Raw genomic sequence first — 12,096 nt, 5'->3', positions numbered from 1 at the left:
GTGGGGGGTTAGTTGGGAGCAGCGGTAAGGAGGTGGTGGGGTGGAGGTGCGGTGGCGGGGTGGGAAGGAGTGCGGAGGACAAGTGATGGCGGAGAGATGAGGGGATGAGGAGTGGGAAAGGGATGAAAAGCGGAAGAGAGGAATGGGCGAGGAAGGGGTGAGGCGCGGTGGGGGGGGGGGGGGGGGGGGGATACAGGGTGGGGGAGGATTGCCGGTGAACAAACAGTTCACCTCGTGAATTCCATTCTCACCCGATTTCAAGAACCACGTTACCGAGAACCCAAACACAGGAGATTAACCCGGGTTAGGCAACACTTTGAATGCACACAAAACTCCCTCAGAATATGGAAACACAAGAGACTGTAGAAGCTGATTTTTTTTAACAAAGCTGGAGTACCTGAGCGGGTCAGACAGCATCTGGGGAGCGAATGGAGGACAAGGGACATTTCGGCTCGGAACCCTTCTTCAGTAAGGGAGTGTTGCATTTATACAAAACCTTTCTAAGCCCTCGGGACATCCCAGAAGTACTTCACACTTCACTGTTAACTTCACCGCCACCGCCGGGGTAGATAATGAATGCGGATCAAATGTCTTGTTAATGAGCGCGGTGCAGGAAGGAACCGAGGATAGACATAAAATGCTGGAGTAATTCACCGGGCCAGGCAGCATCTCTGGAGAGAGGAATGGGTGACGTTTCGGGTCGAGACCCTGCTTCACACTGATGGGGGGGGGGGGGGGTTGAATCTGTTTGAACATTAAATTCTCCAACTTCCCCAACTCCCATTTCTCCCCCCTCCCTCCCCAAATCTGGTGCGCTCACATTTCCCCAATATCTCCCACCACCCGAGTCTCCACCCGAAACGTCGCCCATTCCCTTTCTCCAGAGATGCTGCCTGTCCCACTGAGTTACTCCAGCATTTCTGGTGCCCAGAACTGAACACGATACTCTAAATGCGGCATCACCAATGTCTTATACCACATTTGGAATACTGTGTACAGTTCTGGGGTCCATACTTAAGAAAGGATGTACTAGCCCTGGAGGCAGTGCAGCGAAGGTTTACAAGATTAATTCCTGCAATGAGGGGATTGACATATGAGGAAAGGTTAAGTAGGCTGGAACTCTACTCTTTGGAGTTTAGAAGAATGAGAGGCGATCTCATTGAAACATATAAGATCGTGAGGGGCCTTGATCGGGTGGATGCACCGAGGATGTTCCCAATGATCGGGGAAACTAGAACTAGGGGACATAGTCGCAGAATAAGGGGGGGCTCTTTTAAAACTGAGATGAGGAAGAACTTCTTCACCCAGAGGGTGGTTAATTTATGGAATTCACTGCCCCAGGGAGCAGTGGAAGCAGAAACGTTAAATATATTTAAGTCTAAAATAGATGGTTTTTTAGCTGCCAAGGGGATATGGGGCTACGGGGAGATGGCAGGGATATGGACCTAGGTATGGTTAGTATAGTAAGACCTGAGTGATCTCCTGGACAAGTGTCGATCGCCTGGATTGGGGTCGGAGAGGAATTTCCCGGATTTTTTTCCCGAATTGGACCTGGGTTTTTATCCGGTTTTTTGGCTCCCCCAGGAGATCACGCGGTTCTTGGGGTGGAGAGGGGTGATAGCGGTATAAAGGGGAGGGTAGTGTCTTGTGTTCTGTGTCTTGTGTCTACTGTTTGTGGGTAAGTGTGTCTGTTTAGTGTTCAGCCATGAGCGAATGGCGGTGCGGGCTCGACGGACCTGGTGGTCTACTCTCGCACCTACTTTCTATGTTTCTATGTTTCTATACAACTGCAACATTACCTCCCAGCTTCTAAACTCAATCCTGACTGATGAAGGCCAATGTTTGAGTCTATGTGCTTGTGGTGCTGCTGCACCTGTGATGTACCTGTACTTCATTGTACTTGTGCATTTGACAATAAGCTCACCTAGACTAGACCTGGAACGTCAACTGTCTATTTCCCTCCACAGATGCTGCATGACCCGCTGAGCTCCTCCATCGACCTTACCATTGGCTCTGTTTCCGTCTTCAGAGAGATGCTGCCTAACATGCCGTGTATTTGCATTGTTAATGTTATGCTTAATGTTTGTTCGTTTTAGAGCCATGTTTCAAAGCACTACCAAGAAAATTGTGAGCGAGATTGATCCTGACGGCTTCACGCTGTTTCCTGTGAAAAGCCCATATGATTCTCAAAACTGCAAGCCACTTCACCTACTCCTCAAAAAGAAGAAACAACTATTTTCCAGCAGAGAACATTATGCTCCCACTCCCTTCACACTGACTGATATATTCATTGATGGCCAGGATTTAGATTTTGGTAAGATATGGCATTTCTAACATTTTCCTGCACACTGCAGTCTAGCTTGCAACAAGTTACGTTGATGACAAATGTAGAAGCAATGCTGTAAAAGGGAAATGATTGTTTGGATTAAGATACCCAGAATAATGTAGATACGAGGAACTGCAGATGCTGGAATCTTTTATAAAACACAAAGTGCTGGAGTAACTCAGCAGGTCAGGCAGCATTTATTGAGGAAAGTGGCCACAACGTTTCTGAGTGAAGAAAGGTCCCAACCCGAAATGTTGCCCATCCAATCCCTCCACAGATGCTGCCTGACTGTTGAGTTCTTCCAGGACTTTGTGGTTTGCTCAAGGGTAAACAGGTGACAATTCGGCTCGGCTCGGGATCCTCCTTCAGACTAACTGTGGTCCCCAGAACAATTTCCACTTTCCAAAGTCACACTCTGACGACTGGAAAATTAAAAATGAAATAATTAAATGAAGTCACAATGAAAAGCCGCCATTGGTACAAATTTCAATGGTTCAATGGTCCTTTTATTGTCACAGTGCGAAGTGCAAACGCACAGTTAAATTCTTTCTTGCAAAGAGTCCAGTAGATCCACTGATCCCGCATGCGAGAGGCACCATGTTTTGGCGCCATTTCCAAGAAACTGCAGATTGCACGGACCCGGTGGGCTGAAGGGCCTGTTTCCATGCTGTCTGTAAACTAAACGGAACATCATGTAAATGGGTTAAAAACATCTCTTAGTATCACCATAGCTTTGTGAACACCGGGGAATGATTTTAAGTTTAAAGTGAACTACCCATTAAATGCTTCTTTGTATCTTTGTCATATTGCAATAAGAGCGAGCAGAAATTGGGAGATGGAGTGAAGATAGCGTACGGTTAAGTTTCCTGCTATAGTCTAATATTACAATACCGTTGCCCTCTGTCCTTCTCCCTTCCACGATGGGTGCAAACACAACGTTGATTCAGACTTGGGATTTCTGAGACCATTCACACTGTACACCATCTGTAAGGAACCTGGGAAAGCGAATGGTATGTTAGCATTCATAGCAAAAGGATTTGAGTGTAGGAGCAGGGAGGTTCTACTGCAGTTGTACAGGGCCTTCGTGAGACCACGCCTTGTAGTGTGTACAGTTTTAGTCTCCAAATCTGAGGAAAGACATCCTTGCCATAGAGGGAGTACAGAGAAGGTTCACCAGACTGATTCCTGGGACGTCAGGGCTTTCATATGAAGAAAGACTGGATAGACTCGGCTTGTACTCGCTAGAATTTAGAAGATTGAGGGGGGATCCTATAGAAACTTACAAAATTGTTAAGGGGTAGGATAGGCTACATGCAGGAAGATTGTTCCCGATGTTGGGGAAGTCCAGAACAAGGGGTCATAGTTTAAGGATAAGGGAGAAGTCTTTTAGGACTGAGATGAGAAAAACATTTTTCACACAGAGTGTGGTGAATCCCTGGAATTCTTTGCCACAGAAGGTAGTTGAGGCCAGTTCATTGGCTATATTTAAGAGGGAGTTAGATGTGGCCCTTGTGGCTAAAGGGATGAGGGGGTGTGGAGAGAAGGCAGGTACAGGATACTGAGTTGGATGATCAGCCACGATCATACTGAATGGCGGTGCAGGCTCGAAGGGCCGAATGGCCTACTCCTACTCCTGCACCTATTTTCTATGTTTCTATGTATCGTGCGTTGTGCAGACATCAAGTCAGCCAACCAGGAAATAAAAATGAATATTTTCCAATTACTTTTCACAGAAAGCAAAGACATACATGTTGAAGTTGAACAGTCTTATTATTTAACAGATTGTGAATATTTTACTTGATCAATGGTTCAACAGTACATGATTTGTCACATGTGCAACTGCGCAGCGAAATTCTGTTTGCATTTACTACACATGCGGGCGCCACCATGTTTGGCGCCATTATTCAAAGTCCGGTCGTCCCGCGCGCTCTATGTACTGGAGCAGTTCCCGCCAACCCACGTCCCTCTCCTCGCGCCGCCATCTTTGTGTCGCAGTGGCGCCTCCTGCAGGCGACCTTGAAGGTTCTGGAGACATTGCCCCGGTTCACCCTCCCACCGGCCCTTGCTCCTCATGTCCGACATCTCCAGCTCCCTCCCGGTTACGCCGACCGGCGAGACTTCAACATGATGAGGAAATGTGACTCCGGATAGATTTTGTATATTATCCTGCCCAGTTTTCCGGGCCAGAGAGGCGTTCTCTGTTATCTGAGAAGTTTGCAATAATGCTCCTTAAGGAGAGACCAGTATCACCAACAGCAACTTCCTGTTCCCATGTGCGGACAACAGATGTTGATATCACTGTGTGGTTAATGAACACTGACCAGTTCTCCGGCGTTGTAACAGAAAATAGCGAGCAACCGCTAACAGTCGATTTGTTTTCTTTTCCCAGGATTGAGTAGCTCTATCATTGCCTGCTTCTCTCAAGATTTCAGCACCTCGGTCAAGGCCCAAGTGTGTGTGGATTCCGGCCATGTTGATGTAGGAGCGCACGTCTCAGGAAGTTCCTCAGACACCATGTCAAGTGTGGAAATGAGAAAGCACACAATCTCTGATCGCACGCTGCTGGATGCTGCCAAAGACAGGTAATCATTGGTGCAGTGGTAGAGTTGCTGCTTTACAGCGCTAGAGACGCGGGTTCAATCCTGATTACGGGTGCTGTCTGTGCGGAGTTTGTACGTTCTCCCTGTGACCACTTGGGTTTTCTCCAGATGTTCTGGTTTCCTCCCACACTTCAAAGACGTAGATTAATTATCTTCTGTAAAAATTGTAAATTGTCCCTCGCATGTAGGATGGGGCTAGTGTACGGGGTCACTGGTCGGCGTGGACTAGATGGGCCGAAGGGCCTGTTTCCGCACTGCTTCTCTAAACTAAACTAAACTCACACAAACCCAGGTTACCAATCCAAAAGAAGCTGACAACATCAATGAAGAAGGTTCCCAACCTGAAGTGTCGTTTGTCTATTTCCCTCCACAGATGCTGCCTGACCCACTGAGTTCCTCCAGCAGGCTGATTATTACTCACAGAGATGGTGTATTTTTCACTTCAATGTGGCGTTTGACAGCCTCTTGTACTTTGCTAGCTTATTCAACAGTGAAAACCGCTGGCATTATCTGTCAGATTCAACTTTGCTTTAACTTGTATTATAAGAAAAGTAAGATGTTTATTATTGAGCATTTTTTAAATAGATTTTCTGATATTCAGAAATATTCAAAATTATTTACTGCTTTGACAGTTGGCTGAGGCAGAGAGTCATGGAGTCATACAGCATGGTAACAGGCCCTTTGGCCCAACCTGTCCATGCTGACCAACATGCCCATCTACACTAGTCTCACCTGCCTGCGTTTCACCCACATCCTTCCAAACTTGTTGTTTCCATGTACCTGTCTAAATATTTAGTACATGTTGTGATCGTACCTTCCTCAACTACCTCAGTCAGCAGCTCATTTCATACATCCACAACCCTTTAAGTGAAAAAGTTACCCCTCAGGTTCCTATTAAATATTTTCCCCCTCACATTAAACCTATGTCCTCTAGTTCATGATTCCCATACTCTGGGAAGGAGACTTTTTTTCTGCATCTACCTGATCTGTGCCTCTTGCACAACTTGCTCTAACTTTGCTTAATATAACATACACTTGGATTATTACACACGGAATGATTCAAGTTGTTGTTATTTTTATTGACAATTTGGTGAGATTCATGAATTAGATGTCGGGTGAATTGCAAAACTATTGTCTAACTAATGCCATCATTTCCTCTTTTGTCAGAACTGATTAATTAGTACCATTCTTCCTAACTTAATCTTTTCAGGAAAGTGAACAGAGAACATCCGTTTGTGAAACAGATGAAGAATAATATGGTTTATGTGATACTGGAAGTTATAGAGACGGAACACGCATGTTCTGTAAACAACTCAGCTAAGGCTGCAACAGGATTGAAATTTCTAATGAAACTTCTGAAGGGGAGTATAACTTTTTTTACTAGGCTTCAAGTGGGACTGGTAGAGCCGCTGGTAGAGTTGCTGCCTCACAGAGCCAGTGACCCCACTTCGATCCCATCCGCGGGTGTTGTCTGTGTGGAGTTCTTGAGTTCATAAGGTATAATTGCAGGATTAGGCCATTCGGCCCATCAAGTCTACCATGCCTTTCAATAATGGATTATCTATCTTCCCCTCTCAACCCCATTCTCCTGCCTTCTCCCCATAATCCCTGACACCCGTACTAATCGAGGTTCTATCAATCTCCGCCTTCAACATACCCATTGACTTGACCTCCACAGTCATCTGTGGGAATGAATTCCACATTTGCACCACCCTCTGACTAAAGAAATTCCTTCTCATCTTTCTAAAGGTACGTCCTTTGAATCTGAGGCTATGACCTCCAGCGAGTACAGGCCCAGTAACGTCAAACGCTCATCATACATTAACCCAATCATTCCTGGGATCATTCTCGTAAACCTCCTCTGGACCATCCCTGTTCACATTCTCCCTGTGACCACCTGGTCATCCTGTTTCCTCCCACATCACATGCGGGTGTGTAGGTGAATAGGCCGCAGTAAAAATAGCCCCTAGTGTGCAGGGAGTGCATGAGAACGTGGGATAACATAGAACTGGCATGAACGGGTGATCGATAGTCGGTGTGGACTCAGTGGGCCGAAGGGCCTGTTTCCATGCTGTATTTCTCAAATTAAAACTAACATTTGCATTATTAAGTTGTGTGCAATTCATTAACCTTCAAACCTGAGAAAATGTTAAAACCTTTCCGTGTGTAAATTTCTGAGACAATTTAAAGTGGATCATTTGTAATTGAGTTTGGAAAATGGTATGATGATTTGAACCATTTGGAATCTGTTGTGTCGTTAATTGTTGATTAACTCACGTCTTTGTTTATCCATCAAAGTCATTGACCAGAAACCTTGACTCAATTCCACTCTCCACCAATGTAACGTGTATTTCCAGTATTCCCTCGTATTTCTACAGCTTTTTCATATACGTCTCGCCTATCGAGAATATTTTGCTTCTCCCCACAGACACGAAAAGTAGTGGAAGACTGTAATTTAAATTTCCTCTTCAACTTTCTTCATCTTTTATTCCTTTGATTGTGCGGCACGGTGGCGCTGCGGTAGAGTTGCTGCCGTACGGCGCCAGAGACCCGGGTTCGATCCTGACCACGGGTGACTGTTTATATGATGTTTTTATATTCTTCCAGTGACCATGTGTGGTTTTTCCGGGTGCTCCAGTTTCCTCCCACACTCCAAAGATCCACAGGCTTGTAGGTTATGTGTTGGAAGGATCATTGCTCTTTGCCACAGGGGAATTTCAAGCCTATATTGAAAAAGGCTCCTGACCTAAAACATCGCCAGTCCATGTGTAAGATGGAACGGAGGTACACAAATAAATGCTGGAGAAACTCAGCGGGTGCAGTAGCATCTGTGGAGCGAAGGAAATAGGCAAAGTTTCGGGCCGAAACCCTTCTTCAGACTGATGGGGGGTGGGGGAGGCGGGGAGAATGAAGGAAAAGGGAGGAGGAGGAGGAGCCCGAGGGCTGAGGGAGAGGTAGGGAGGGGAGGAGACAGCGAGGGCTAAGAGAATTGTGAGAATTCAATGTTCATCCCACCAGGATGCAGACTCCCCAAGTGGAACATGGGGTGCTGTTCCTCCAATTTCTGGTGAAGGAACTGCAGCTGCTGGTTTACACTGAAGATCGATACTAAATGCTGGAGGAACTCAGTAGAACAGGCAGCATCTCTGGAGAAATCTCGACCTTAAACATCGCCTATTCCTTATATCCAGAGATGCTGAGTTACTCCAGCATTTTGTGTCTATCTTCGGTTTGTAGGTTAATTGACTTTGGTTAAAAAATTGCAAAATTGTACGGTGGGCAGGATAGGATCGCTGGTGGGGGCGAACTCGGTGGGCCGAAGGGCTTGTTTCCACGATGTATCTCGAGACTTGGGCCGTCTCCACACTCTCTCCAATAGTATTGACTTTCCTAGAAAATCAGTTTTCATAATATTATCTTCCACAGTTAAATATTGTAGTTTTCTTTGTTGCCTTAGGCTGAAGCTGAAGTCGGCATGAGTCAAGAAAAGAAGTTAACTTTTCCAGCTGGAACATCTATTGCGTACAAGGTCTCTGAACTGAAGATTGGTCAAAATGATACTCTGGGTATGTAAAAGTATAATATCACAAAAAGAAGCAACTTTTTGAATCTCAGATTGATTAATAAATGGGTTATAAATTGGCACAGAGCAAATAACAATGTTAATACCAGGTCCTATTTTTCTATTTCTTTAGATTTAAATTGGGAAAAATGCTACGAGTGTTTTAAAACGTCAAGTAAGTTGCCTCATATTTTCTGTTTCACTCTGGGGAAAAAAACTTTTATTTTACTCTGAAAGTGCCACAAATCCAAATGCACACATTATGTGTGACCCCCCCCCAAGGAGATGAGGAGGATTGTGAGGGGAGTTGGTGTGCTATCTACTGACTCTCTATCTTACAACATTTTACATTTTATGTTTTCACAAAATAACAAAATGGTGGAGGGTGTAGGTGCATAACACTGGATCATTGGGGCCTCTTTTGGGGAAGGTGCGACCTGTACAAAAAGGATGGGTTGCACTTGAATCCGAAGGGGGACCAATATCCTGGCAGGGAGATTTGCAGAGGCTACTGAGGAGACTTTAAACTAGAGTGGTTGGGGGGGAGGCACTCAAATAGGGAAAGCTAGTAGTCAGTGTGTGAGGCAGGAGGCAGAGAAGGGTAGCACTCGGACACAAAATGTAGGGGAGAAAGAGGAAAAAGATAATAAACAGAGAATACAGGGGGTGGGTTTCTTAAATGTGTATATTTTAATGCTAGGAGCATTATAAGAAAGGTGGATGAGCTTAGAGCCTGGATTGACACCTGGAAGTATGATGTTGTGGCGATCAGTGAAACATGGTTGCAGGAGGGCTGTGATTGAAAACTAAATATTCCAGGATTTCGTTGCTTCAGGTGTGATAGAATTGGAGGGGCAAGAGGTGGAGGTGTTGCATTGCTTGTCAGGGAAGATATTACATCAGTGCTTTGACAGGATAGATTAGAGGGCTTGGCTAGGGAGGCTATTTGGGTGGAACTGAGAAATAGGAAAGGTGTAGCAATACTTATAGGGGTGTATTATAGACCGCCTAATGGGGAACGAGAATTGGAAGAGCAAATATGTAAGGAGATCGCAGCTATTAGTAGTAAGCACAAGGTAGTGATTGTGGGAGGTTTCAATTTTCCACACATAGACTGGGAAACACATTCTGTAAATGGGCTGGATGGTTTGGAGTTTGTAAAATGTGTGCAGGATAGTATTTTGCGGCAATAAATAGAGGTACCTACTAGAGAAGGGGCAGTGCTGGACCTCCTGTTAGGAAATGAGACAGGTCAGGTGGCGGAGGTATGCGTTGGGGAACACTTCGGTTCCAGTGATCACAATACCATTATTTTCAATATAATTATGGAGAGGGTCAGAACTGGACCTAGGGTTGAGATTTTTGATTGGAGAAAGGCTAACTTTAAGGAGATGCGAAAGGATTTAAAAGGAGTGAATTGGGACATTTTGTTTTATGGGAAAGATGTGGAAGAGAAATTGAGGACATTTAAAGATGAAATGTTAAGAGTACAGAATCTTTATGTCCCTGTTCGGTTGAAAGGAAATAGTAAAAATTGGAAAGAGCCATGGTTTTCAAGGGAAATTGGACACTTGGTTTGGAAAAAGAGAGAGATCTACAATAATTATAGGCAGCATGGAGTGAATGAGGTGCTTGAGGAGTATAAAGAATGCAAAACGAATCTTAAGAAATAAATTAGAAAAGCTAAAAGAAGATATGAGGTTGCTTTGGCAAGTAAGGTGAAAGTAAATCCAAATGGTTTCTACAGCTATATTAATAGCAAAAGGATAACGAGGGATAAAATTGGTCCATTAGAGTGGACAGCTATCTGCAAAGCCAAAAGAGATGGGGGAGATATTGAACAATTTCCTTTCTTCGGTATTCACCAAGGAGAAGGATATTGAATTATGTGAGGTAAGGGAAACAAGTAGAGTAGCTATGGAAACTATGAGATTCAAAGAAGAGGAAGTACTGACTCTTTTGAAAAATATAAAAGTGGATAAGTCTGCAGGTCCTGACAGGATATTCCCTAGGACATTGAAGGAAGTTAGTGTAGAAATAGCAGGGGCTATGACAGAAATATATCAATTGTCATTAGAAACGGGAATAGTGCCGGAGGATTGGCGTACTGCGCTTGTTGTTCCATTTTTTTTAAAGGGTTCTAGGAGTAAACCTAGCAATTATAGACCTGTTAGTTTGACAGCAGTCGTGGGCAAATTAATGGAAAGGATACTTAGAGATAATATATATAAGCATCTGGATAAACAGGGTCTGATTAGGAACAGTCAACATGGATATCAGATTCAGATTATTTAATGACCACACAGTCAAGCTGGTGGAATTCATATTCAGTACAGGATGTTACACAATAGGCTGATTCCCGTCAAACGTAACATAAAACACAAACAACATACAGTATACAGTACATGCACGAGGTGGCTTTGTGATATTATCATAGAGTGTTCAGAGTTCGAATTGCATATGGATAGAAACTGTTTTTAAATCGTGATGTTTAGGCAGGCAGTGAGCTGTAGCGCCTCCCTGAGGGCAGCAGGTGGAAGATGTGGTGAGCTGGGTGGGAGGGATCAGAAATGATTTTCTTCACCCTTGACACGGACCGTTTGAGATTGAGTGATTCTATTGATGGGAGGGGGGTGCTGATGATTTTGGATGCTTTGTTGACAATGCGCTGTAGTTTATTACGGGAGTGAGTGTCTAAACTGCTGTACCAAACTGTTATTGATGAAGTGAGCATGCTTTGGATGATGGCTGTGTAAAATCGGATTAGGAGATGTTTCCTCACTCTGAACTTCTTGAGCTGACGGAGAAAGAAGAGTCTTTGGTAGGCTTTTTTATAAATGTGATCTGAATTGATTTTCCATTTGAGGTTATTGCTTATGTGAGTGCCAAGAAATTTGAACGAGTCAGTGGTGGATATGGGTTCGCTGGAGATGTGTAGGGGGGTCTTGGGTTGTGCCTTACGTCTGAGATCGATGATAAGTTCATGGGTTTGTGCCTGGAAGGTCATGTTTGACTAATCTTCTTGAATTTTTTGTTTTTTGAGGTTACTTGGGAAATTGATGAGGGTAAAGCAGTGGATGTTGTCTATATGGACTTCAGTAAGGTCTTTGACAAGGTTCCTCATGGAAGGTTGGTTAAGAAGGTTCAATTGTTGGGTATTAATGGTGGAATAGCAAGATGGATTCAACAGTGGCTGAATGGGAGATGCCAGAGAGTAATGATGGATGGCTAGGTACACAAAATTGCTGGGGAAACTCAGCGGGTGCAGCAGCATCTATGGAGCGAAGGGCCTTGAATGGAGTCGAGGGGGGAGGTGAAGGTCCCAAGCAGTCGTTCCAGGTGCGACAAAGGTTCACCTGTATCTCCTCCAACCTCATCTACTGCATCCGCTGCTCTAGATGTCAGCTGATTTACATCGGTGAGACCAAGCGTAGGTTGGGCGATCGTTTCGCCGAACACCTCCGCTCAGTCCGCAATAACCTACCTGACCTCCCGGTGGCTCAGCACTTCAACTCCCCCTCCCATTCCCAATCCAACCTCTCTGTCCTGGGTCTCCTCCATTGCCAGAGTGAGCAACAGCGGAAATTGGAGGAACAGCACCTCATATT

General features: G+C 44.7%; 1 protein-coding gene across 1 annotated transcript in view; it reads left to right on the top strand.

Moving 5' to 3' along the window:
* Window positions 1-2,100: 2,100 nt before the first annotated feature.
* Window positions 2,101-12,096, top strand: part of LOC116981723 — an 83,621-nt gene continuing 73,625 nt past the window's right edge. Inside the window, exons 1-5 of the mRNA XM_033034777.1 lie at window positions 2,101-2,314; window positions 4,716-4,908; window positions 6,137-6,287; window positions 8,384-8,492; window positions 8,622-8,665. Coding sequence (XP_032890668.1) covers window positions 2,101-2,314; window positions 4,716-4,908; window positions 6,137-6,287; window positions 8,384-8,492; window positions 8,622-8,665 — 711 coding nt within the window. The remainder of the gene's footprint in view (window positions 2,315-4,715; window positions 4,909-6,136; window positions 6,288-8,383; window positions 8,493-8,621; window positions 8,666-12,096) is intronic.

The sequence above is a fragment of the Amblyraja radiata genome, chromosome 16 (genome assembly GCF_010909765.2).
Source record: "Amblyraja radiata isolate CabotCenter1 chromosome 16, sAmbRad1.1.pri, whole genome shotgun sequence".
In the NCBI taxonomy this organism is placed as follows: Eukaryota; Metazoa; Chordata; class Chondrichthyes; order Rajiformes; family Rajidae; genus Amblyraja; species Amblyraja radiata.
This window is presented reverse-complemented; position numbering and strand designations above follow the sequence as displayed.